The sequence below is a fragment of the Trichosurus vulpecula genome, chromosome 8 (genome assembly GCF_011100635.1).
Source record: "Trichosurus vulpecula isolate mTriVul1 chromosome 8, mTriVul1.pri, whole genome shotgun sequence".
In the NCBI taxonomy this organism is placed as follows: Eukaryota; Metazoa; Chordata; class Mammalia; order Diprotodontia; family Phalangeridae; genus Trichosurus; species Trichosurus vulpecula.
This window is the reverse complement of record NC_050580.1, coordinates 222,886,584-222,912,339: the sequence shown is the minus strand read 5'-3', so window position 1 is coordinate 222,912,339 and position 25,756 is coordinate 222,886,584. Positions and strand designations below refer to the sequence as shown.

Genomic DNA, 25,756 nt, shown 5'->3' with positions numbered 1-25,756 from the left:
ATGTACAAAGCAGCTCTTTTAGTGGTGGCAAAGAATTGGAAATTGACTGGAGAATGGCAGAACAAGTTGTTACATATGATTGTGATGGAATAATATTATGCTACAAGAAATGATAAAGCCAGATGCTCTCAGAAAAACATGGAAAGACTTTCATGAACTCAGGCAAAGTGAAAGAAACAGAACCAGGAGAACATGGTACACAGTAATAGCAATACTGTATGATAATCAACTGTGAATGACTTAGCTATTCTCAGCAACACAATGTTCCAAGACAATTCTGGAGAACTCGGGATGAAAAATGCTATCCATCTCCAGAGAAAGAACTGATGGAAGCTTTATGAAGATTGAAGCACACTTTTTCTTTACATTATTTTCCTTGGAGGGTTTTTTTGTCTATTTTCTATCAAAAGACTGACATGGAACTATGTTTTGCATGACTGCACATGTATAACCTATATCAAATTGCTCCCCTTCTCAATGAAGAGGGAAGAGGAAGAAGGGAAAGAGAGAATGTGAACTAAAAAAAAATGTAAAATACAAATGTTAAAAATTGTTTTTACATGTAATTGGGGAAAAAATAAAATATTAAATTTTTTAAAAATATAAACCAAGTTCTTTGCCAAGAAAACTTCAAATAGGGTCACGTAAGTGTTAGTACTGAAATAAATGAACAACAAAAAATCTAAGATCATATGTTTAAGAGATACTGTTAACTATGACCAGTGTTGTGAGGAATGGTACAACCAGTGAATCAAGGGGCCTATGTCCTAAGTTCATATATTAGAAAAGTAGGAGACTAAGATATTAATACAGATTTTTTTCCTTTAACAAATGTACATAATTTGAGAGCTTGGGGCATAATTACCAACTTAAAAAGAAAAGTAACAAAGATGACTGTGGCCATTCTCATGCGATTGCATTATTCTCCCCACTAGGCAAGTTTCTTACGAAAGCCTTCTGAGTTCACCACTGGATCAAAAATTTTTGAGGCCATGGAGTATAGAAGATTGAGACTGAGTGGTATTATCTTCTATCACAGCAGAAAACGACAAAGATAATCCTGGCTTTACAAAGTATTACACATTAAGATTTTTGTTATTTGGTGGTTTCAGTCATGTCTGGTTCTTTGTGACCTCGTTTGGGGTTTTCTTGGCAAAAATACTAGAATGGTCTGCCATTTCCTTCTCCAGCTCATTTTACAGATGAAGAAATTGATGCAAAAAGGATTAAGTGACTCGCCCAGAGTTACACAGGTAGTAAGTGTCTAAGGCCAGATTTGAATTCAGTTTTCTTGACTCCAGGCCCTGCACTCTATCCACTGCACCACCTAGATGCCCCTACACATGAAGATACAGGGTTAGAAGTAAACTAGATATTTTTAATTCTTTTTACAAAAGAAGTCTCCAAAGCTTTGTTGAGCTTCCCTAGTGTATTTCAACTTGGTTAAATTTACAAAAATGATAATACTTACATCAACTTTGCAGTGACATAGCTATTCCAGAAAGACAGGTACTCTAGCACATGCATGTGATGCAAGCTTATTTATGTCAAGTTAAGTCAATAAGCACTCAAGTGCCTATTATGTTCCAGGCACTGTGATAAGTACTGAGGATACCAAGGGGAAAAAAAAGGCAAAAAAAAATTCTTGCTCTCAAGTCACTCAAAATCTAATGGGGGAGACAACACGCAAACAACTATTGTACAAGCAAACTGTATACAGCCTAAATTGGAGATAATAAGCAGAGGGAAGACTCCAGCACTACGGGGAACTGAGAATGGTTTCTTCCAGAAGGTGGAACTTGAAAGAATCCAGGAAATCCAGAAGATGGAGTAGAGGAGGGGGAAAAATTCTGAGAATGGAGGAACAGCCAATGAAAGTGCCTGGAATCAAGAGATGGAGGGTATCATGTAAGGAACAGCAGGGAGGCCAGACTCCTGGATCACAGAGTACATGAAGGAGAGTAGAGGGTAAGAAAACAGGAAAGTTAGGAGAAGGTCAGGTTATTAAGGTTTTGAACACCAAGTAGAGGTGTTAGGTAATGGTTATCAATTCAAATACATGATAATTCTCTAAAGAATGATTTCTGATATATCAAAAAGCTAAAATGAATAAACAAATTTTTGGAATTATACAAAACCTCAAAACAAATATATGTCATACAACTAACTTTAAAGTTGAAAATTCAAAATAAAATTCATAAGATTAATAACAAGAATTCTTCTATATATGCCCTATCTGAAAACCTGTTCAGCTCTTATATTATCCTAGAATTGCTTTAAATCTACAGAACTTCCATATCCTGAAGGAGTATACAGGTACTAGAAAAGTCCATTAACAGGTGGCATTGTGGTCTAGGTACAAACTAAAATTAGTACTAAGAATTTAAATTAAACTTTTCTAATGTAGGACATTACTACAGTATCACAGATTTATAGCTAGAAGGAACTTTATTGGTAACTGAATCCTCTCATTTTCCATATGGGGAAACTGAAGAACATAGAAGTTAAATGATTTACCCTGAACCACACAGCTAGTAAGTGTCTGAAGCCAGATGTGAACTCCAGTCTTTCTGGGTCTATCCAGTGCACTGCCTAGTTTTCATATTTTCACTCTCATAATCAGATGTCTCAATCTCATGGACAATTCACAGACAGTCCTATGCCTGGCATGGTGCCTCACATAGTTGGTTATTGTCCTTCATTCTCGAAAAGGACCAAAAGGACATCACTATGTTAGAGTCAAGTTACAGTCTGTCCAACAGTGGCTGATCAGACTAATAGGAGCTCAGAATGCTCTACCACAGGTCAGGCACAAATAGCCCACGTGAACATTTGGGGTAGATTCCCTAAATTTGTGTATCTTGTGTTTCTTTTGAGCTACTTCAATTCTGTTTTGCTCATAGAGCAAGCACAGAACCTTTTTTGATGAAGGTATGCCATGCTAGGTGGTCCAATATCAGGGTCTCCCATGTCACACAATCAATTCAAAAGTTCTTCAGAGAACATATGTTAGGATCATAAGATAATAGCTAGCTAGCATTTATATAATGCCTACGTACCAGGAACTGTGTTAAATGCTTTTTAAAAATATGATCTCATCTGATCCTCAAAATAGTCCTGTGAAGTAGGAGCTATTATTTTCCCTTTTTTATAGTTGAAGAAACTGAGGCAAAGAGCAGTTAAGTGACTTGCCCATGGTCAATCAGCAAGTGTCTGAAGGCTGGATGTGAACTCAAGTTTTCCTAGGTCCAGGCCTGGCACCCTAGCCACTGCACCACCAGCTGCCTTGAAAACTGATCACAGTTTTCAAGCTAAAAGGGTACTCAGAGGTCATCTAGTGCAATGTCCTCCCTCATTTTACAGATGAGGGAACCGAGGTCCAGAAGTTAAATTTGCCAAAGGATACATAGGTAATACCAGGAGTAGAACAGAGATTCAACCTGAAGTCCTCTAATATCCAACTGAGCATTCCTTCCACTGCACCAGGGCTCCTTTCTTTAGGCATTTAGAAAATATTTACTGAAATTAATTAAATCACTTGAAATCCTCACTAGAATAATCCTGTCGATTTATTAGCACTAAGAAACAAATGTCTGTGAAATGACTGTTCTTCTTTGCCTTTTCTATTAAAACAGGGAAATGATTTTTCAAAATTTCTAATAATACTGTTCACAACAGTATATGAGGCTGTCTTATTTCGAAAGGTGCTTTTTGCCCTTTATAGGCGTAGGTAGGGTTAATACAACAATTTTTCTTTTATTGTTCACTAATGAGAAAGTAATTACCCTCAGAATCCTACTGGGAATATGGCTTTTTGAATATAATACGTCCAAGTACAGGTATCACTGTTTTTACAATGAATAACAGATTTTGTGCTACATTAAAAATAAATGTGCTAGACAAACTATATTTTTTAACTGCGTAAACAGCCAATAGAATCAAACTTAAGTTTCCCTTTCCATCATGGAAATGGAAGGCTAATTAATAGAATGCTGCTTTTCAAAAACTCAAAATCTGCCATTAACTTTCAATTAGCAACAAAGAGCTATATTCAAATTTTTAATATTTATGATATGTGTCATTACTCAAAACACGGATACATTTAATATACAGCAGGGAAAAACTTTTTTTTTTAATATTCGTGTTCCATTCTTGCATTACAGTCTTTCTCAAGACCAGAAAAAAATGAAAACAGAGGTACCTTTCCTGATGACCCAAATCAAATAGAAATTCATCCACATGTCTTTGGAGTTGACTTCCTTCTAAATTTTTCAATTTCTTCAATTCACTCTGGAGAAAAAACCAGAGCTCCTTAGCTCCATTTTCAATCCTCCTCCTCAGTACTTCATGATCCTTCCCTAGACCTGCTATTGAAGAGCATAAGAATATCAGCATTTCCAAAACTAGGCTGAGTAGAAAATTTCAAATATTTGTGGTAAAGTAAATATTAGGGGAAGAAAACTTAAAAGTGGTATAGTCACCAACCATCTCTGGTTTGCTTCTTGTAATTTTCTATCTGTTCTTTGGCTTTTAAAAGCTGTTCTTCTAAAGCACGTACCCTTCCTGCAGCTGGTCCCTGGTCCATGGGACCTTCTGGTATCCTAAAAGATAAGAAAAAAAAATAGTCATTTAGATAATAAATTATGCAACAATGCATGGTTACATTGCTAAAAATTATTTATTGATGACTCTGCAAATCACTATAATATCAAAGAGCACAATAAAAGCTGCCAATGAATTTCTCTCTTCTTGGGCACAGAAGAACATTAGGAACAAAGCTGGGTTAAAACAGAAAGCAACATCCTAACACAGCTGTGTTCTTAAAAGAAGCAGAGAATCTTTTTCAACTTTCTCATTATTCCCCCCAAATTGCTTTTACTGTCCCTCTCCCCAATCCCCAATATAACACATCTACTCTCTCAAAGGTCATATACTATTTTGGATTAACCATAAGGATTATAAATAGCATGGACTAGTGACAGAGTATTGGACATGAAGTCAGAAAGATATGGATTCAAATTCTGACTCAGAAGGATTACTTACTAGCTATGTGACACTGAGCAAGTCATTAATCTCTCTGGGACTCCGTTAAATCTGTAAAATGAAAGAGTTGGACTTGATAGTCTCTAAGGTCCTTCCAGCTCTAAATCCATACTTGTATGATTATTTATTTGTGTTTTTGTCACAGAAGCTTCCTTGTCACAGACAAACTTAGTTCTATGCTGCTGACAATAAGGGATGTGAATGAATATTTGTTTCCACATTCCAAAACATAAATAATAATTTGTTTCTCCACTATTTTAGATTATCTGCAAATACAGTCCTATTCAATAGTGTGGAGAACTGGGAGCTAACTGTACCAACAAAAAACTAAAGTTTTATTGTGCTGTTAAAATCGAATGGCCTGTTTGCTCTCAGCAGAATCAATTACTTTTGTTATCTAAATATGAACATGGTAGAACAAATCAGAATGGTTAAGGCAGCAAATTATCTGTCAGTACTAAATATCTTTCACATGTCTACAGGGAACTCAATTCAAAGCTACTTTTCTAGCATAATTCTAATGATACCTGCTTTATCCCAGCTTTTGATCTTCAGGAAATGAAGAATTTTATATAAAATAATCAATTAATATTGCCCAAATGCCCTGGGACAAGAATTTGTTAAGCCCATGTTATAAATGAGTCACCCGGTTAAAGAGTTGCTCAAGAGAACAGAAATGTGCTGAAACAGGGATGCAGTCCAGTTCTTTTTTTTTTTTTTTTTTTAAATTTATTTTTTATTTATTTTTAGTTTACCACACACGGTTCTACATAGTTTTGAGTTCCAGTTTTTCTCCCTTCCCTCCCCCCTCCCTCCCCAAGACGGCATGAAGTCTCATATAACTGTCATGTATAACTTCGCATTGAATTAATTTATGCTCTAGTCAAGTCGTGGAGAAGAATTTTGACCAATGGAATGAATCATGAGAAAGAAGAAACAGAACCAAAAAAAAAAAAAAAAAAAAACAAAAAAAAAACCCCAAAACCAAAAACAAAAGAGAAGCAGAAAAGGCGAGCATGTAGTAGTGTGCCTCAGTCTGTATTCAAACTTCGCAGTTCTTTCTCTGAATGAAGACAGCATTCTCCATGGTGAGTCCCCTGGAGTTGTCCTTGCCCCTTTAGGTTGCTGAGAGAAGCGCAGTATGTCAGGGTTGGTCCTCAAGGAATCCACATATCTGTCAGTCCAGTTCTTTTAAGTATAATGTAATAAGGAGAACCCAAAGCAGAAATAAGAACATGATTATGACCTAGAAAGAAAGGAAGACTCAAAAACTATACTAAGGTGTAATGTTGGGTCCAGCATCCTGTCTTCACATTCCACCAACTGAAGAAGCTAACAGCAGTGACAGCATCAGCTAAGTACTTTATTTTTTCCATTTTCCACCTTCAACCACTCCCCCACTTTGAATTGGTACTCTCCATCATAGTCCAGCACTAAATGTCATTACCTATTCAGAATGACGGACAAATACCCAATTAAAACAAATAAGTTACTAAGCTAAGGATGATTTTCACTTGGTGATGACTGCAAAAAATATCATTAACCTGAGATTCCATAATAAGTTACCTTAGTATGTTACTCAATTGATTAAAATTGATTAAAAAAGAAAAAGTATCTAACAAATTCACTGAATTACTGGACTATTTGGTCATTTTGCAAAGGAGAATTGGACATAAAATGTGTTTTACCACCATCATCACCATTAAGTTAAGGAATTTTCTCTTTATTACAGTTGGTTAGAAACTTCCATGCTTCTAATCAAAACCTTAAACACAACAAAACTCTTATGGCAATTTCAATATTTCTTATGTAGCCAAACAAGCAGAAAGAACTATTAACTACCTGGGCCACTTAAGAACATCTGTTCAGTAAAGCAGCTGGCTTTTCTTTTTTTTAACAGTTAAGGCACCATTAGAGGATATATTTTGCATTTTTCCTCTAAATTGGTATGCATTAGCACTGACCAGGAACAGATGCATGAATAAAAAATAACCAGCTTCCAGAAGAAAAACATATTGCTTCCTCTTTAAATCATAAGTGTCCCAGACTGCAGAAGGTACATGAAAAAGCCTTCATTTGTGTATGCACAAGCTGGGTAATGATACAAGGAATGGAGCACTTAGGTGCACAATTACCCAATTTATGGCCATAAACATATATATACTCATAAATGAGGCATCTCCTAGTACAACACTGTTAAGACTGTAAAAAAAAAATCAGATCTTAATCTCTTTCCGAATTGGATGGGCAGTATCTGGAAAATGATTTGAAAGCAAAATAAACCCCATATCCCTTAAGTTTATTTTAGCAGCAGCCAGCTCGAGGACAGAGATGTCAAAATAACAGATCTGAGAACAAACTTTATCGATACAAACATGAAGACAACAGGAAGGTTACTTCCAGGCTCTCTTTTTCCCTTATTTCATCATCAACCGATAGGATAACAGGGACAAAATGGGTGTGACTGTATTAGGTATGATCTTAGCAGTGAATTTCCATTGAGTATCTAAGTCCAACCCTGCCATATAGAAAACCAGGATCAATACTTTTCATCATATAACAAACCCAATCTAACTCTACTTAGGCCCACATTTCAAAAGCCATTAAAAAATGGTACATATCATGGGCTTATTTTCTCCAAGTGTGTATATGTGTGTGTGTGTGTGTGTGTGTGTGTGTGTGTTGAGGGGAATGGAACATTGGTATATTATAGAGTTATATTTCTTTGTTAAAAAAATAAATTTTTGCTCCTTTCTTCTCTTTTTCCTATCACCTACACTGACTACCACTTCCTTCAAATAACTATAATTATGCTCTTCCATACACAGCCCTCCTGTGTATGGCTACCAATATGTATAGTTTTTTAAAGCTTAGGGGCCCATTTCCCTTGGAGTGGGGTATACCAAGAATCCAACTAAGGATTTTTCTCTCCATCTGAAAATTTCACTTCTGGATGGGCATTGAGAGCTACTATGTTAGTTTTGTTCAACAAGAGGGATCAATTGCTGGTCCATCCCCATTCAAACAGTAGAGATGATGGGAGTTTACCTGGTTAAGTGTAAATGCTAGAGAAACGTCACTGTTTCCCTGATTCTCAGAGGAGACCTTTTATCCACCTCTCTTTGGGTGGCTACTGACTACATAAGGGGTCTAGCTTACTGGGGATTTCTTTGGTGAAAATCAGCTTTTGAGTCCCCATCTCTTTCTCTGAACATGCTCTGTTTCCTGAGTCCTCATCACTGAGGGCTACTAAATAATGGAGTCAGTTGCCCACAGAAACAGATAGGTATGGTTACCATGTTTTACTCTTAGGATAGAATCCATACCAATTTTTAAAATACACAATAAATGCAGCTTCTCTCTGAGTAACAAAACCAGGTGATTTAGAAAAGGGACTATTCAGCTTGCTTTAGTCTCCATGCCAACTCATCCTATACAGGGACATTTAATAAGGCCAATAGAAGAATTCTAGATATAGGTGGGGAAAGGTCTTCAGAGGACACCTACACCAACCCCCTCATTTTATAAATGAAGAAAGTGATTCCCAGGGAGATTAAGTGACTTGTCTATGGTCACAAAGTGTTAGAAGTAGAAGCACAGAGTCAGTGCTTTCTCTTCTTGAAGGAACTCCAGACCCAAGGCTCAGTACCATATATAGATGCCATCCTACTGCAGAACCTCATCCACCTCACACCTGGACTACTGCAATAGCACGCTTATTGGGCTCCTTGCTCCAAGTCTCTTCTCACTGTAGTCTACCCCTCACTCAGCTGCCAAAGCAATCTTCCTAAGAAACCTTCTACCATGACCATGTCACCACTCCCACCCCCCAACTCAATAAACTCCAGTGGCTCCTTATCACTGTCAGGATCAAATATAAAATTCTCTGTTTCGTTTCCAAAGCCTTTTATAACCTCCCACCATTGCACTATATTTCTAGTATTCTTATGCCTTACACTCTACCATATACTCAAAAATCCAAAACATTGGCCTCCTTGATATTCTTTCCACAAGACACTCTAACTACAAACACGGGGCATTTTCACTGGCTATCTGCCAGGCCTACAATGCTCTACCTCCTCATTTCCATCTCCCATCTTCTGCAGGAAGCCTTTCCCACACCTCCTTAATTCTAGTACCCTCCCTCTTTTAATAGTCTTCAGTTTATCTTGTCTATAGCTCGTCTGTATATAGTTGCTTATATGCTGTCTCCTCCATTTGACTGTGAGCTCCTTAAGGTCAGGGACAGTGTTTTGCCCTTCTTTGTATCCCCAACGCTAGGGGGCATATAATGTGCCTGGCACATAATGCTTAACAACTGACCAACTCACCATTTGGTGCTGCCTGGAATTCTTGTTAGCCACTGTTTGTTTGTTTGGTGTCTTATTACTAGCATAGACGGCCAATTGCTTTTCCCTCCAGCAAGCTCATCACCCTTGGACCAGGTAAGCAGACTCCGTGGCAAGGGCCAGAGAGAAGCCTGCTACTATCAGGGCTTGCTGGTATCTATCTATGCTCTAGGTGGGCTACAGCACCTCCCTCTGTAGCTGCATCTTGATACTTCCTCCTGCTCACTTCCCTTTGTGGCCACATATTTCATCAGTCCCTTTTGCCATGTGAACTCCACTAAGAGTAGTCATTGTTTCATGCTTTGTATTTGCATCTTACCCCTTAGCATAGGGACTGGCACACATTAAGGACTTCATAAATAGTTGTGGATTAAAGCTGATCAATGCCCTTGCTCTTCCACTGGACAGGCAAAGTCCCACACCATGCTGCTCCCCACAGGGGATGGAAAAAAGGTGGGAAGCAGGAAGGAAGAGGAGAAAAGAAAGGCAATAAGGATTTTTATAGCACCTCCTATGTGCCATGCACTGCACTAAGTGCTTTACAAATATTATCTCATTTGATGTTGTTATCAACCCCATTTCAAAGTTGAGAAAACTGAGGCAGATAGAGGTTAAGTGACTTGCCCAGGGACACGTAGCTAGGAAGTATTTTAAATTGGATTTGAACTCAGTTCTTCCTAACTCCAGGCCTAGCACTCTACCGTGCCACCTACGTGCCTCAGCTAGGGAGCACAACTGGAGGGCCATTACCTCTAGATGCAACCCCCAATACAGCTTATCAATGAGTTATTCCTTTGTTCTGCTATAGCTATTTTGGCCATGTTATTTCAAGGAAGTGCTGAAGAATGGTTACAAGGATTTTTTTTTTGAGGGAGGAGGAAAAGAGATCAGCATAATTTGTTCATGTTGGACTTGATGTTAGAAGAATGACTGATATGGGAAGACAGGAGCTGTGCAGAGCACTGTTACACAGCCACAGAACTGAAGAATTTTAGAGCTGGAAGGGATCGTACAGTCCTTCTCATTTTACAGTAGAAGTTAAGTGGATCCGAGGATGTTAAGTGACTTGCCAAAGTTATACAACCTTGTGATGGCAGTGGAAGTGTTAGAAACAGTATACAATTCCAAGTCCAAAGCCCATTCTTTTATATCAGCAGCCTTTAATTTTCTAACAAGATTATAATAACTTATCAACTATATTACTTGGTGTTTCAGTAAGGCAATAATAACAATGTAGATGATAACTGTCAAAATGCCTAAGTAGTTCTGTATTGCAAAGTATATGAGACTCTCCACATAGAAGGCAGAAGAATTAAACCATTTATTCAGACACCAGAGAACCACATCTCACAACCCAATGTTCAGCTCCCACAACCAGTTAGCCCACTTCATCATAACAGCAAAGAACTTAAAACACAGTATCACAACCTGGAGCCTCGCCATTCCAAAACCTCTCCGAACGTCTGCTGGGGTCTTCCCCAAAACAAACTCACAATACAGCTAAGTCAGCCGGTTCAATTCTAACCATCACAACGGCGGCCATTAGCAGCCATAACTATGTGCTGGCTCTCTCCCTCTCTCTCTTTCCCCCCACATTTCCTGTGACATAACTTCCTTTTCCTGTCAGGAAGCTCCTCCCACCACATGTAACTTAGGCTTCCTATGATGTAAGCCGGTCACATGGCCTATTCATGGATGGGAAAGATGTTCAAATCTAAATTGCTCCTACACTTGGTAAATCCATCTTATTTGGATTGCTGTTGTTTGGTGGTTTTCAGGGCCTTTTGGAGGTTTTCTTGGCAACAATACTGGAGCGGTTTGCCATTTCCTTCTCCAGCTCATTTTACAGATGAGGAACTGAGGCAAACAGGGTTAAGTGACTTGTCTACTAAGTGTCTGAGGCTAGATTTGAACTCACAAAGATGAACCTTCCTGACTCCATGCCCGGTTGTTCTATCCACTGAACCACCTAGCTGCCCACCTTATTAATAACTAACTTGATAAAAATAGTGACAGCTTAAATATCAGGAAACATGGTCACAACTCATGATAGCCAATGAAACAGCAAATACTGTTCCTTGCCTCTTTGTCTACTTAACAAAGAAATACTTAATAAATATTACTGCCAGCTAGAATTTATGAAAGCTTCTCTCCTTCTTCTCCTAGATTCAAAGTCCTTCCACCTGTATTGCCTTATTCATTTATTCGTATTACTCTTCACTGAAGCAGACAGTGGCATGTTTTATTTATTTTTTCCTATTTTACAGGAGTCAGACTATTAGAGAGGTTAAGTGTCATAATGCATATGAGCCAAGAAGGAATACATAGATGTACATGACAAATACTTTCAGAAGAGATGATTTCGAAAACCTCTGGGAAAACACAGACATGACCTGAGCTTCTAGAAAGGAAGATACCTCTAGTAGGATGCGAGATTCAAGTATGATTCTAATGGGGAAAAGAAGGAAAACGCCTAAAGATACAAATGGGTTCATAATAGAAATGCTCAGATTTTCAAAGTGCAATTAGTTGAATTCAATTAAATTCAACAAATATATGTCAGGTGCCTACTGGGTACAGGTGGCACTACATTAGGTACTAACATTTATAAAGTACTATAAGATTTGTAAACTGGCCTACATATTTTATCTCATTTGATCCTCAATCACCCTGAGGTAAACAGTAGTACTATCTCCGTTTAACAGATGAAGAAACCAAGGCTGACTGATATTGCTCACATATGGTTTAACACAAGTAACAAAGGTCTGAGACAGAATTTGAAGACTATTAAGACACAGTCACTATTTTGACGGCTCTAAAAATATAATGGGGAATATGATGTATAAATATACACTTTTAATTTACAAAGTATATTTAGGAGGTATAAAACAAAATGCTTTGTGAGGTCCAAAGGGGAAAAAAGGATGTTAATGAGTGTAGGCATGGGAGGAGTTGGGAAAGACTTTTACAGATGGGCTAGAAATTTATTTGTATTTTAAAGGTGCAATGGAGAGCATACTTGGGAACAATATGGGCAAAAGCATTAAGGCAGTAAAGTCCTGGGATTAGAGGTTGGGGGGTGGCAAGGTAATATAATTTAGATGGAATCAATGAGCTAAATGCATTAATTAATTAAGCACCTACTTTGTGCCAAATGGGGTAACAAAGAGTCAGACATGATTTAAACAACAATGTGCCAGGCACTATGTATAAGTGCTGAGGATCCAAAAAAAAAAACCAAAACCCAAAAACCCACTGAAAACAAACCCAGACATAAAGGTGCTCATAGCATAACAGAGGAGACAAAATGCAAAATAACAAAACAAAGCAAAACTCTATGTACAAACAAATTGGGGGGTGATCTCAAAGGGAAAGTCAAACAGAGGATTGTAAATATTTGATCCTAGAAATAACTGGGAGCCACTGGAGTTTACTGAATAGAGGAATGATATAATCAAACTTGAATTTTAGGGAGATCAATGTGACAGCTAAGTGGACGATGGATTGGAGTGGGGAGAAAACTTGAAGCACGGAGCCCAACTAGCTGGTTATTGCAGGAGTGTAGGAGGACCTCTCTACACTGGCTTGGTTGCAGTGTCTGATGAGAGAAGCGAACATGCACAAGAAGTGTTATGTCAGTAGAAACAACACAACTAATTGGATATGGAGTGGGGTGGGGAGTGAGGTAAGGGAGAGTGAAGAGCAGAGGATGGCACCCAAGTTTTAAAATCTAGAGGACTGAGAGGATGATGACACCTTCAACAATAATAAGGAAGTTAGGAAAGGGGAAAGATTTGAAGGAAAGGATAAATAGTTCAGTTTTTGGCATTTTTAGTTTAAGATATCTATGGGGCATCTAGTTTGAGATGTCTAAAAGATAGTTGGAGAAGTGAGACTGAAGGTCAGGAGAGAAGTAAGAGCTGGATAAGTAAATTTGAGAATCATTTGCATAGAGATAAATGAAGCCATGAGAGTTGATGAGATAATCAAGAGAGAGAGCATAAAGGAAAAAGAGAAGGGCCAGGACAAAGCCTTGGAGGACACTTACCCATGGTGGGCACTATACCGAAGAAAATCCGGCAAAGAAGACGAGAAAGAGAACAAGGAGAGAACAGTGTCACGAAATTATCAAGGAGAAGACGGTGACTGACAATATAAAGGCTGCAAGAAAGGTCAAGCAGGATGAAGACTAGGAAAAGGCCTTAGGGAAATCACATGTCCTAAATGAAATTAAGTCTCCTGATGTAGATGAATCTAATCTAGGGTGCAGAAAGAACTTGCAGATGTCCTTGCTGAACCACTGTCATTTTGGGGGGACAGAATTGCAAGAAAAAGAGTTATCTAGAAGAGAACTGGATGTATACATATACATATGCATATATGTATATATGTAAAAATGTCTCAGTTCTGAAAAGGCCTGCAGAATATGGAGAGATGGATTCTACAACCTATAGACCAGGGAACATGATATCCAGCCCTGAAAAATTCTAGAATGGATAATTAAATGGATGATGTGAGAGACCTTAGAGTACCAATGACCACTAGGAATCAGCATGGCCTCACAAAGGACAAATCGTGCTCAGCTAATTACATAAGACTCAGAGCTAGAAGGAACCTCAGAGATCATCTAATACAACCCCCCTATTTTACGCAGGAGGAAACAAACTAAGACTCAAAGAAATGATTTGGGAATCACATAGCTAGGTAGCAGAAGAGTCAGGATTTGAACCTAGTTCTTCTGTGTTTCGAGAGACTGGTAAAACAAGGAAATACCACGGGCAGTATATGCCTGAATTTCAGCATGTTATTTTAATCTAACATGATGGTTCTGAAAGTGTGGTCTGCAGATCTCTGGGGGTCACCAAAGGCTTGTAAGGGGATCTGTGAGGGCAAAAAACTATTCCCAAAACAAGACTAAAAAGTTATTTTGCTATTAAAATATTCCTTTTCCCAAATACTTATCTGTGTGAAGCTAGATTTTCTTTATATACTTCAACCAAAACAACATATTTCAAAAAGAAGCAGAATAGCTGTAGAAGAAGACAGGAGAATTCAGTTGCCTTCTATTAAGACAGACATTAAAGAGATTTGCAAAAATATGTAAAACAATGCCATTATTCCCACCAAATTTTTTGCTTTGGAAAATATAGTTATTTTTTTTATGAAAATGTTATCTCATTTAGCATTGTAATGGCAAGCAAAGTGGGACTTTCCATTTTGCTCTTTTTTCTTTTAGAGTTGTAGTTCTTCTCAGTACTACGGTAATCAAGTGCCTTTGATTGAGACTTGCCTTTGTTCCAATCAAGAGTCTTTGATGACCTGATTAAATCACAAAAAAGCCTATGTCACAGGAGTGTGAGTCACATGGTTGTGACATCCTCTGACCCTGAAGAAGCGTATACATACTCTGAGGTTAGCATTTTGCTTTGGGGACTCACTCATTGGAAGAGTGTTCCTGTGATTTCACCAGACGAGACTGTGGGTAGCTGTTAAGGAGGCCCCTGGCTTTGAAAACCCAGATGCTGGTGTTTCTCTCTATGGTAACTCTATATATATTGCTATGGAAAGACAGTCTGAAGCCCTGTCTGCTGAGTTATTTGCTCTGTTTATATAATTTCTGCTTGTAATTTTTATTTGTGTTTTCTCTGAAGTTCAGAGTGCTTTTTCCCCTGAACTAAGTAAATGATATATGTATGTTTAATTAAAGTGAGATTGAAAACCCCTTAAAGTCACTTTCCTTAGAAAAGCAGATCAAAGAACTTGTGCTAGCAGCCCTCCTGTATGCTGGTGTTATTGGCCTTACACCTCCACAGCAGCTGCAAGCAGCATTGTTGTTATAATCATGTAATGGGTTATTTTAAGATAAATAAACATGTTAACATGTTACCTATTTTCATTTAAAATATGTTAAATATTGCTAGATAAAACTCATATAAATAAAAGCTCTTTGGGTTGCACAACAATTTTTAAGAGGGGCCTGAGACCAAAAAGTTTGAGAACCAGTGATCTAGCAGATAAAACAGTGAAAAGAGTATTCCAAGATGATAAGGTGAGGCAGATTATTGAATGATAAGAGGCTGGAAAGGACCTTTGAAATCATCTAGCCAACTCCCTTTCCCCCATATTGCAGAGCAGAAAACTAAGGCCTTCCCTCTCCTCCTCAATATTCTCTCCTCTATGGGCTTTTGTGTCACTCTTGTTTCTTGGGTTTCTTACTCCCTCCTTAACTATAGGTGTTGACCAAGGTTCTGTCCTGGGCTTTCTTCTTTTCTTTCTCTCTATACTCTCGCTTGGTGATTTCATCAAGTCACATGGATTTAATTATCATCTTATGCTGATAACTCCCAGATTTCTGTATTCAGAGATACTGTCTCTCCTAAGCTCCAGTCCTACGTCACCAACTATCACGTCAAACTAGACTGTCCTGTAAGCATTTAAAACTCAACATGTTCAAAACAAAGCTCATCATGTTTTGTTTTGGGTTTTTTGGGGGTAGGTGTGGGGAACCCAACTTTCTTCTGAATTTCCCTATTTTTTCCAGTGGTGTTGTCATTCTTTCAGTCGCCCAGATTTGTACCTTCTACTCCTCCCTCTCTCTTATCCCACATAGGCAATCAATGGCCAAACCTTGTCATTTCTACTTCCTCATTTCTCACATATTTGTACAGTTATTCCTTTCATTCACGCCTTCATCATTGATCTCCAGGCCTGTTTCAATAGTTTCCTCCCTGGTCTCCCTGCTTCTGGCCTCATCCTACACCAATCCATTCGCCGTACACAGCGGCAAAACTAATATTCCAAAGGCATCACTCTCATATGAGGAATAATGTCAACTGGGGGGAAGGTCTTTAAAGGCACCACACCTCAGCGTTCTGTCCTGATACATTCCATTCCACATTTAGTCTATTCTTTGTCCTGCTACATCAAAAAAAAAATCATCAATGCCTTAGATGAACAATTTGATAATATTACTATAGTAATTGTTGGGTGACAGCAATAGAATCCAGAAAGATATCAACAGCCTGAACTGAAAGACATCTATTTAAAAGGAATAAATGTAGTGCATTTAGGAGGAAATATAAATGTCTTCAAATAATTTAACAGCTGCCGCATGAAACTAGCTGGGAGGGCAAGACACTTAAATTCTCAGCCTCGGTTTCTTCAACAGTGAAATGGGGATAATGATAGCACACACCTCAAAGGGTCGCTATGAGTATCAAACAAGAAAACACGTAAAGTGCTTTGCAAAGCTAAAGTGCTAGCCAATATTGCTGCTGCTGTTACTATTATAAAAATCATTGATCCAGAGAACTTTTCAATACTTAGAGTATACAAATATATATCTGTATAAAGATACATATAATAACATATATTTATATAAAAAGAAATAAACAGAATCATCTTGAAATGAGTCCCCATCCTTGAAGGCATTTAATTGGTTGTGGGATGAAGACTTGTTAAAGATGTTGTGAAAGAAATGCATCCATTGGCTATGGAATGGACTTCACAGCTAAAACTCATCCACAAAGTTCAGTAAAACAAAAAACTAAGCGTGTCAACCAAGCCCATTCTCATCAATCAAGCTGCTGAGAACTACTTAACTGAAAAATTGAATGTTTTTCTTTTCAATCCTCATCTTTCTTGACTTCTCTGCACTACATTACCAACTACCTTCCTGTCCTGGAACCTCTTCTTTCTGTTTTTTGTTGCTGCTGTTTGCTTTTGAACAACACTCTTCATTGGTTCTCCTCCTATCTGTCTGACTGTTTTCTATCTCAGTCTCTTTTGTTGGACCCATACCCAAATATATACACCAAAGATCTGTCCTGGGCCTTGTTCTTTTTTCTCTCTGTGAGGTCCTGATTGGAGAAAAGCTATAAAACAGTACTAAGTGAAAAGCCATAAAAACTAAACTCTGTGAAAGTTAGAAGCCCAGACATGGTAACCTGTTAGAAATCATAACTTAGATACTAAATCATAACTTAGACACTGAGTCCAAGTTTAAGATACTATGACCTATGAAGGCCAAAATAAGAATATTGTGACCCATATGTGACTGGTATATGATCAATACGCTAACTTATGTTGAACATAACCCTGGATTAATGCCCAAGCTCATTACTAAGCAGAAAACCAAAAATATCCACCCATCAGTAGTGATACACTCCCTAGCTCCTCCCTTTTGCTGTTTTCTATAATTAGTATGGGGATTTTGGGAGTTCTTTAGTGGGGATCCACTAAACTGTCTGGCCACTGCCCCAGACCAAAGATTGCTCCTGTTTGCAAGCGTTCATAATGATTGATTAAACTACTATGTATAATCAATATGGAGGTACTTGGCCTCTTCCTTTGGTACACCCCATGGTTAGGGGGGAGATACAGGGTTCCTCAGTGAGGGGAATTACAGACCTTACACTCTCTAACCTTTCTTATTTGGTAACTCCATCCTGGCTTCCATGGGTTCAAATATTATTATCTTTTTTTTTAAGACAACTCCCATATTTACATATTTACATATCTAGATCTATCTAGTCTCTCTCCTGTGCTCCATTCCTGAGTCACCAACTGTCTACTGGATACTTCAAACTGAATGTCCTAGAGGGATCTCCAACTCAATATATCCCAACTAGAACACACTATTGGCTGTAACACATGCCTTGTATCTGCAGTCTGGCTTTTATATTACAGCTACAGGAAACAAAGGAATGCCTTGATTAAGCAAGAATTTGCAGAGCACTGAATCAATCCTTCAGCAATTCTGCTGAGTTGGTCGGGAAATTATTGCTCTGACTCTGGTGAGCCCTGTTTTGGCAGTTTTCCCTCACTGACATGCCCCGTGCCCCAGCTATAAGATTTTGAAATCTCTACATCAGGGCTTAGTGAAGGTTGGGCTTCAGCCTAGGCTGCCTGAATTGGAAGGCACATGACCAGCCAAAAGCAGAAAATAAGATTTGGTTGACACATTATTTGTAAGGGATCCTACTGAATGAATGTTAATGTCTCTGTCTTCTCTTCATTAAATCATTTGATCGGTTTGACATATCCCTGCTTGAAGACTGATCTTTAACTGTTTCTTATGAGTTGGCTCTGATTTAAGAGAGCTTCAGATAGAAGAACCTTGCAAGTATCTGTCTGTCTCTGATGACCAACATGGGAGTTTTGGACCAACAATAAGAGCCTCTCATTTTTCTTGTACCTTTCTGGTTCTGGTTGCCAGCTATGGCTGCCTGAATTTTATTTTATTTTATATTAATTTGCAAGGCAATCTATTGGGTTTAAGTGACTTGTCCAGGGTCACACAGCTAGTAAGTGTCGAGTGTCTGAGGCTGGATTTGAACTCAGGTCCTCCTGACGCTAGGGCCGGTATACCATCTAGCTGGCTGAAATTTTTAGGGCATATTATTGGTCCGGCTTACTGGCTGTCTATCACGTCTACTGCAGATCACCCTGGTTATAAGAAAGTAGATGTAGGAGTTGCTTAGCAAGTTTCTGATGCTTGTCTGTAAAATCCTGAGTCCCAAATACTCATAGACTCTTGAAAAGTACAAAGATAGTGCATGAGTTAGCATCACTTGCTTCCATTCCCCTTTACCTTTAGAGCAAGTTTAGGCAAACTGGCCTATGGCCTGTTTTTTTTAATGGGCCCATTAGCCTTAAAATTAACCTTTGCGGCCATAGTTTGCTGACCCCTACTTTAGATGAACGAGAAGTAAAAGCCATGTTAAGGACTAGAAATTTTGTAAACATGATAATTGATTATTATAGGCCCTTCATGGGACAGACAGAATATATCTGTATCATTTTTTTTCCTGCTGGCTATATTTCTGTTGGGTTTTGTTTGTTTATTTTTGGAAGATCTAAGATATCACTGTGAAGAGTGGCATGGTAAGGTCCACTGGCAAACTGGGTTATTTTTATGCACATTCATTATTGTTTTAGGACCTGAGGAAAAGTGGAATTGCTATGCCCAGGAAGACTGTAAAGAATCTTTTGAGCACTATAAAAAGAAAGTGGGGAGGGGAGTGTGTGGAAGAGAGGAGTGTGAAGGCAGCAAGTTGTAGTTGCGTAAAACAGACAAAAAAAAGTTAACTATCTGTGACAAAGGATGGAAAAAAGCCCAAATAATTAATTTTGTACTGCCAGAGCCAAAATTGGAATGGATCCCAGGAAAAGTTAACTATTAGCGTTGTCTTTGTGATTCTATGTATAATTCAATATTGGCAAGAGTGCTTGGTTTTTTCATCTATGATTACCCTTAAAATTAGAAAAAAGACAATTCAGAATCAATTTGCGCAGAAATCTCTGCCCTTCTCTTGATCTGGCAAATCAGGAGTCAGGAAGAAAAATCACAGAAACTGCTGGGAGATAAAAATTCCCTTTTCCTGTTCCCGAGATTTGATGACTCTATAGAAAAAGAAAACATATGAATCAAATCAAATATGATCTCTGGAATAGGAACTTAAAAATTCTAATGGGAATAAAAGTGAGTTTTATGGTGAGTTTCATAGGGAAGATTCTCTGAATTTACTATGGATTGTTAAATTGAAATTTAAGAAATTGGAATATACTTTCAACCAGCTCATTTCTAATTCTCTTCTATGGAGATGGTGGGATACAGGCATTTCCTCAAACCCTTTAATACCTTTATTTATAATGTTCTATTTAATAGAGATGCAGTTTGAGAGTTAAGCCTGGAAAGGCGCTTTGGTGCTTTGTCTTCATAGCTGTAGATAGATTAAGTTCATCTATCAGTATTGCAAGTAAGGACCATTTCATTCTTTGTACTGGTACCTCCTGTCTATAGCACAGAGCTTAATAGTAGGTGCTTAACAAGTACTTGCTGATTGAGTGGGGAAACAAGAAGCATTTAAATTTACCTCTTCCACCTAATAGCTATTTGCTCCTTGGTTTCTCCTTTCTAACGGAAAGAGCAAATTCTTTTACCCTTTAGAAAGCAGCTGAGGGAAGAAGATTCCTCGAAAAAGGCAGGGTTTCATCTCCTGAGAAAATGTTCTTAAAAATAAATAAATAAAAAGAACATCTAATTCTTTTAAGAGAGCATTCTAAGCAGAAATTTAAAAACCAATAAAACTTCATGTTTTAGTGGGAAAAGTTTTGCTTGCATGCATGAGGCAGTTCAAAAAATAATTGTGTTTAATCCAATTACTTTGGGAAATTGCAACAAAATATGTATGGGTTCATTGTAATTATTTAAGTAACTTAAGGGAATTTAGTAGGAAGAAGGGAATTGTGTTTAAAAATCTAGAAGCTTCAACTCTTAAGTAAAAATATGCAAGGAAGTATTGCAAAAACACAAACCATATATGAAGCTAAAGGATGATAGAGTCCTAGCATATTTATACATGAAGAAAATGGAGATAATTATTAATCTAATACATAGGAAAATGAGGCAAACTGAGGGAAAAGGAGACATTAAAACTAATAATACAACTGAAACACCTACCATATGATTTGGAAGTACAGAAGTATAAACTTAAGAGGAGCAGGGGAAGAAATGTTATAGGCGTGCAAAGAAAAATGCATTGAGTTGCTACAGAGCTGGTGTGATCTGTGAGACATTGAAAAGCTACAGAGATTCAAGAAATGTAAACGGGCAGATCGAAATCAGGAAATGAGAAAAGGAATTAAAAGGAAGTTTGAATTACATTGAAAACTTGACACTCAATTAAAAAGCTCAATTATGATCTGTATAGAGATGTGCTGGACCCAGGAAGAAAGTCGTAATAAATATAAAGCAGAAGAAAAAAAATTAAGTGCCATTAAATGGGCATCCTAGCAAAAAGAGCAGCTTCAACTGCTGATTACTGAACAGCAGTAAGAAAAATATATAATTTTACAAATGATAAACTGCAGGAAAAACAGCCCAAGTGGCTGAAATGGCATCACAAATTTCAAGCCAAAAAATAAATTAAAATTTTGAATTTCAAGCCTCTAAGTAAACTGAGCTCAGAAATGTTCATATACTTATTATAATGGACATTCATTAGTCCTCTAAAGATGGTAATCAAAATTTAGATTCTGGCTTTATAATTTCAGATTAGTTATGACCAAAGAGCTACATGGATTTTATAAATTTCATACATCTATATATGAGCTTATTACCAATACAATACACCTAAAGGTATTTGTTTTCCCTTCTACAAAATATGAATATGGTACTTTATAGAAGCTTATTAAAAAACTGATATGATATTGAATTCATTCAGAACTTCTAATAACTTTTTGCTTTGTAATAATAATTATACAGCAATGTGTAATAATAATAAAGCACTGCTAATTTAAAAACACAAACAGCAAAGTTTATAAAAACAGCAAAGCTCACAGAAAAAAAACTTGAGAATATTTATTAAGCAATTCAATTATGAAATGGGTTGCCTATTCTATAGTTAAATAATGAGTCTGAGGATTTTCCCTATAAAAATATAAATCCTACAGAGTGAGCCCTAATACTTGTCATGTATTATGCTACAGTTATTAACAGATTCCAATATTATTTCTTACTGGTATTATAACTTAATGATAACTTCACCCTGCTTTAATGGTGATCATCTGAACATGCTACATGAGGTAGAATGTCTCAGAACTGTAAATTAGACTTACATATTTTGCCAGTAGTTTCACTTTGTTCCTTATGAAACTGTTTATGTTGACAAATACACATTCCAAAAAGCAAAGAAGCTAAGGATATAACCCAGGATGATACACCTTGGAGAATCAGGGCTAACTGTTAATGCAGACAGATGCATGTTCAATATAAAAGAGGCATTTGAAGTATTCCTAAAAAGAAAACCACACTGGGAGCATTTTACAAGAACTCTAATCAATGCAATGACCAACAATAATTGAATGATTTAATAATTTTACCTCTCAGAAAGTTAAAGGATTCAAGATGCAAAATGAGACATAAGTTTATGGGCATAGCCAATGAGGGAATTTGTGTTGCTTGATTATGCATACTTGTTAGAAGGATTTTGTTTTCTTCCCCTCTCCCACTTTCCCCCAACGGGGAAAGGGGATGACAGAGAAAATAAATACTTTTACTTTTTTTTTATTGTTTACAACACGTGGTTCTACATAATTTTGAGTTCCAGATTTTCTCCCCTCCCTCCCCCCTCCCCTCCCCAAGTCGGCATGGAATTCCATATAACTTTCACTTATAACTTCGCACTGAATTAATTTACACACTAGTCAAGTTATGGAGAAGAATTGTGATCAACGAAATGAATCATCAGAAAGAAGGAAAAGGACCAAAAAAAAAAAAGCCAACCCAAAAACAAAATAGAGAAAAAGGAAAAAAAAAAAAAAGGTCGGGGGGGGGTGGTGGTGGTGGAAAGGCTAGCATGAAGTGTGCCTCAATCTGCATTCATACTTCATAGTTCTTTCTCTTGATGTAGATAGCATTCTCCATCGTGAGTCCTTTGGAGCTGTCTTTGTACCTTGTGTTGCTGAGAAGAGCAAAGTCTGTCAGGGTTGGTCCTCACAGAATCCATATATCTGTAGTTGTGTACAATGTTCTCCTGGCTCTGCTCCGCTCACTCAGCATTATGTCGTGTAGGTTTTTCCAGATTGTTATGAAGTCCGTATCATCCGCATTTCTTATAGCACAATAGTATTCCATTACCTTCATATACCACAGCTTGTTCAGCCATTCCCCAATTGATGGGAATCCCTTTGATTTCCAATTCTTAGCTACCACAAAAAGAGCCACTATAAATATTCTTGTACATATGGGTCCTTTTCCCACTTGTGTGATCTCTTTCGGATACAACCCTAGAAGTGGTATTGCTGGGTCAAAGGGTATGAACATTTTTATAGCCCTTTGGGCATAGTTCCAAATTGCTCTCCAAAATGGCTGGATCAGTTCACAACTCCATCAGCAATGTAACAATGTTTCAATTTTCCCACATCCTCTCCAGCATTTATCATTTTCCTGTTTCATTATTTTAGCCAATCTGACAGGAGAGATGTGGTATCTAAGAGCTGTTTTGATTTGCATTTCTCTAATCAATAGTGATTTCGAGCATTTTTTCATATGCCTATAGATATCTTTAATTTCTTCCTCTGAAAACTGCCTGTTCATATCCTTTGACCATTTCTCAACTGGGGAGTGACTTGCATTCCTATATATTTGGCTCAGTTCCCTGTATATTTTAGAAATGAGGCCTTTATCAGAGACACTAGTTGTAAAGATTTTCTCCCAATTTTCTGCTTCCCTCCTAATTTTTGTCGCATTGGCTTTTTTTGTACAAAAATATTTCAATTTAACATAATCAAAATTATCCATTTTGCATTCTGTAATGCTCTCTATCTCTTGTTGGGTCATGAATTCTTTTCCTTTCAATAAATCTGACAAGTAAACTATCCCTTGCTCTCCCAAATTACTTATAGTATCAGCCTTTACTCCTAAATCATGAAGTCATTTTGACTTTATTTTGGCATACACCATATACCGAAAATAAATATTTATTGATTTAAAAAATTTAAGTTAGATGGCAGCTGGAAAACAGGGACTTGTGTGAGCTCCCTGCCAGGTCCCTCCAAAAACCTATAAAAAATGGCTCTGAACAAATTCTAGAACTGCAGAACCCACAAAATAGCAGAAGGAAGCAGGGATTTAGCCCAGGACAACCTGGATGGTGGCTGGGTGAGGTCTATCACGCACAAAGCTGGGAACAGAGGGGAGCAGAGCCCAGCGTGGGCGGTGGCAGGACCAACCAGACCAGAGCCGGGAGGAGCAGGCTCTAGCGCCCTGAATCAGTGAGCTGTGGCAGTTACCAGGCTTCTCAACCTACAAACACCAAAGACAACAGAGAAGGTTAGTGGGAAAAGCTGCAGGGGACAGAGTGGAAGGAGTTCAAGGTTCTGCCACTGCCCGGGAAGCAGCAGGGGTGGTGTAGCTACAGAACTACAACTGCAATTGCTTCTGGGAGGAATTAAGTGGCAGATCAGAGCAGGACTGCAGAGCCTGCTTAAGATTTGCATCAGGTCCGGGTTGGTGGTTCTTGGGGAAGGAGGAGTGCTGGTGTGGCAGAGCTGGCTGTATAGAAATAGCTCTGAAAATGACGACACATCCCCTCAAGGCTGGAACAAAGTACTCTTTACTCTACAAGCAGTCATACCCTGCTGAAAAACTCAAGGGTCAAGTAAGTTGGCTGTGAAGATGGCCAGGCAGCAAAAACGCACCCAGATTCAGTCTCAGACTTTCGAATCTTTCTTTGGTGACAAAGAAGACCAAAACATACAGCCAGAAGAAGTCAACAAAGTCAAAGAGCCTACATCAAAAGCCTCCAAGAAAAACATGAACTCGTCTCAGGCCATGGAAGAGCTCAAAAAGGAGTTGGAAAAGCAAGTTAGAGAAGTAGAGGAAAAATCGAGAAGAGAAATGAGAATGATGTGAGAAAACCATGAAAAACAAGTCAATGATTTGCTAAAGGAGACCCAAAAAAATACTGAAAAAAATATTGAAGAAAACAACACCTTAAAAAAATAGACTAACTCAAATGGCAGAAGAGCTCCAAAAAGCCAATGAGGAGAAGAATGCCTTGAAAGGCAGAATTAGCCAAATGGAAAAGGAGGTCCAAAAGACCACTGAAGAAAATACTACCTTGAAAATTAGATTGGAGCAAGTGGAAGCTAGTGACTTTATGAGAAATCAAGATATTATAAAACAGAACCAAAGGAATGAAAATGTGGAAGACAATGTGAAATGTCTCATTGGAAAAACCACTGACCTGGAGAATAGATCCAGGAGACAGAATTTAAAAATTATTGGGCTACCTGAAAGCCATGATCAAAAAAAGAGCCTAGATATCATCTTTCAAGAAATTATCAAGGAGAACTGCCCTGATATTCTAGAGCCAGAGGGTAAAACAGAAATTGAAAGAATCCACAGATTGCCTCCTCAAAAAGAAAACTCCTAGGAACATTGTCGCCAAATTCCAGAGCTCCCAGATCAAGAAGAAAATACTGGAAGCAGCCAGAAAGAAACAATTTGAGTACTGTGGAAAAACAATCAGCATAACACAGGATCTAGCAGCTTCCACATCAAGGGATTGATGGGCTTGGAATACGATATTCCGGAGGTCAATGGAGCTAGGATTAAAACCAAGAATCACCTACCCAGCAAAACTGAGCATCATGCTCCAAGGCAAAATATGGACTTTCAATAAAATAGAGGACTTTCAAGCTTTCTCAGAGAAAAGACCAGAGCTGAATAGAAAATTTGACTTTCAAACACAAGAATCAAGAGAAGCATGAAAGAAAGCAAGAAAGAGAAATCATAAGGGACTTACTAAAGTTGAACTGTTTTGTTTACATTCCTACATGGAAAGATGATATATATG

General features: G+C 37.9%; 1 protein-coding gene across 1 annotated transcript in view; it reads right to left on the bottom strand.

The window, feature by feature from the left end:
- FUT8 (fucosyltransferase 8) overlaps positions 1–25,756 on the bottom strand; it is a 277,270-nt gene that overhangs the window by 147,374 nt on the left and 104,140 nt on the right. The window contains exons 3-4 of the mRNA XM_036736089.1: positions 4,486–4,601; positions 4,202–4,367 (exon numbers count right to left, since the gene is read on the bottom strand). Of these exons, the coding sequence (XP_036591984.1) occupies positions 4,202–4,367; positions 4,486–4,601 (282 nt within the window). The remainder of the gene's footprint in view (positions 1–4,201; positions 4,368–4,485; positions 4,602–25,756) is intronic.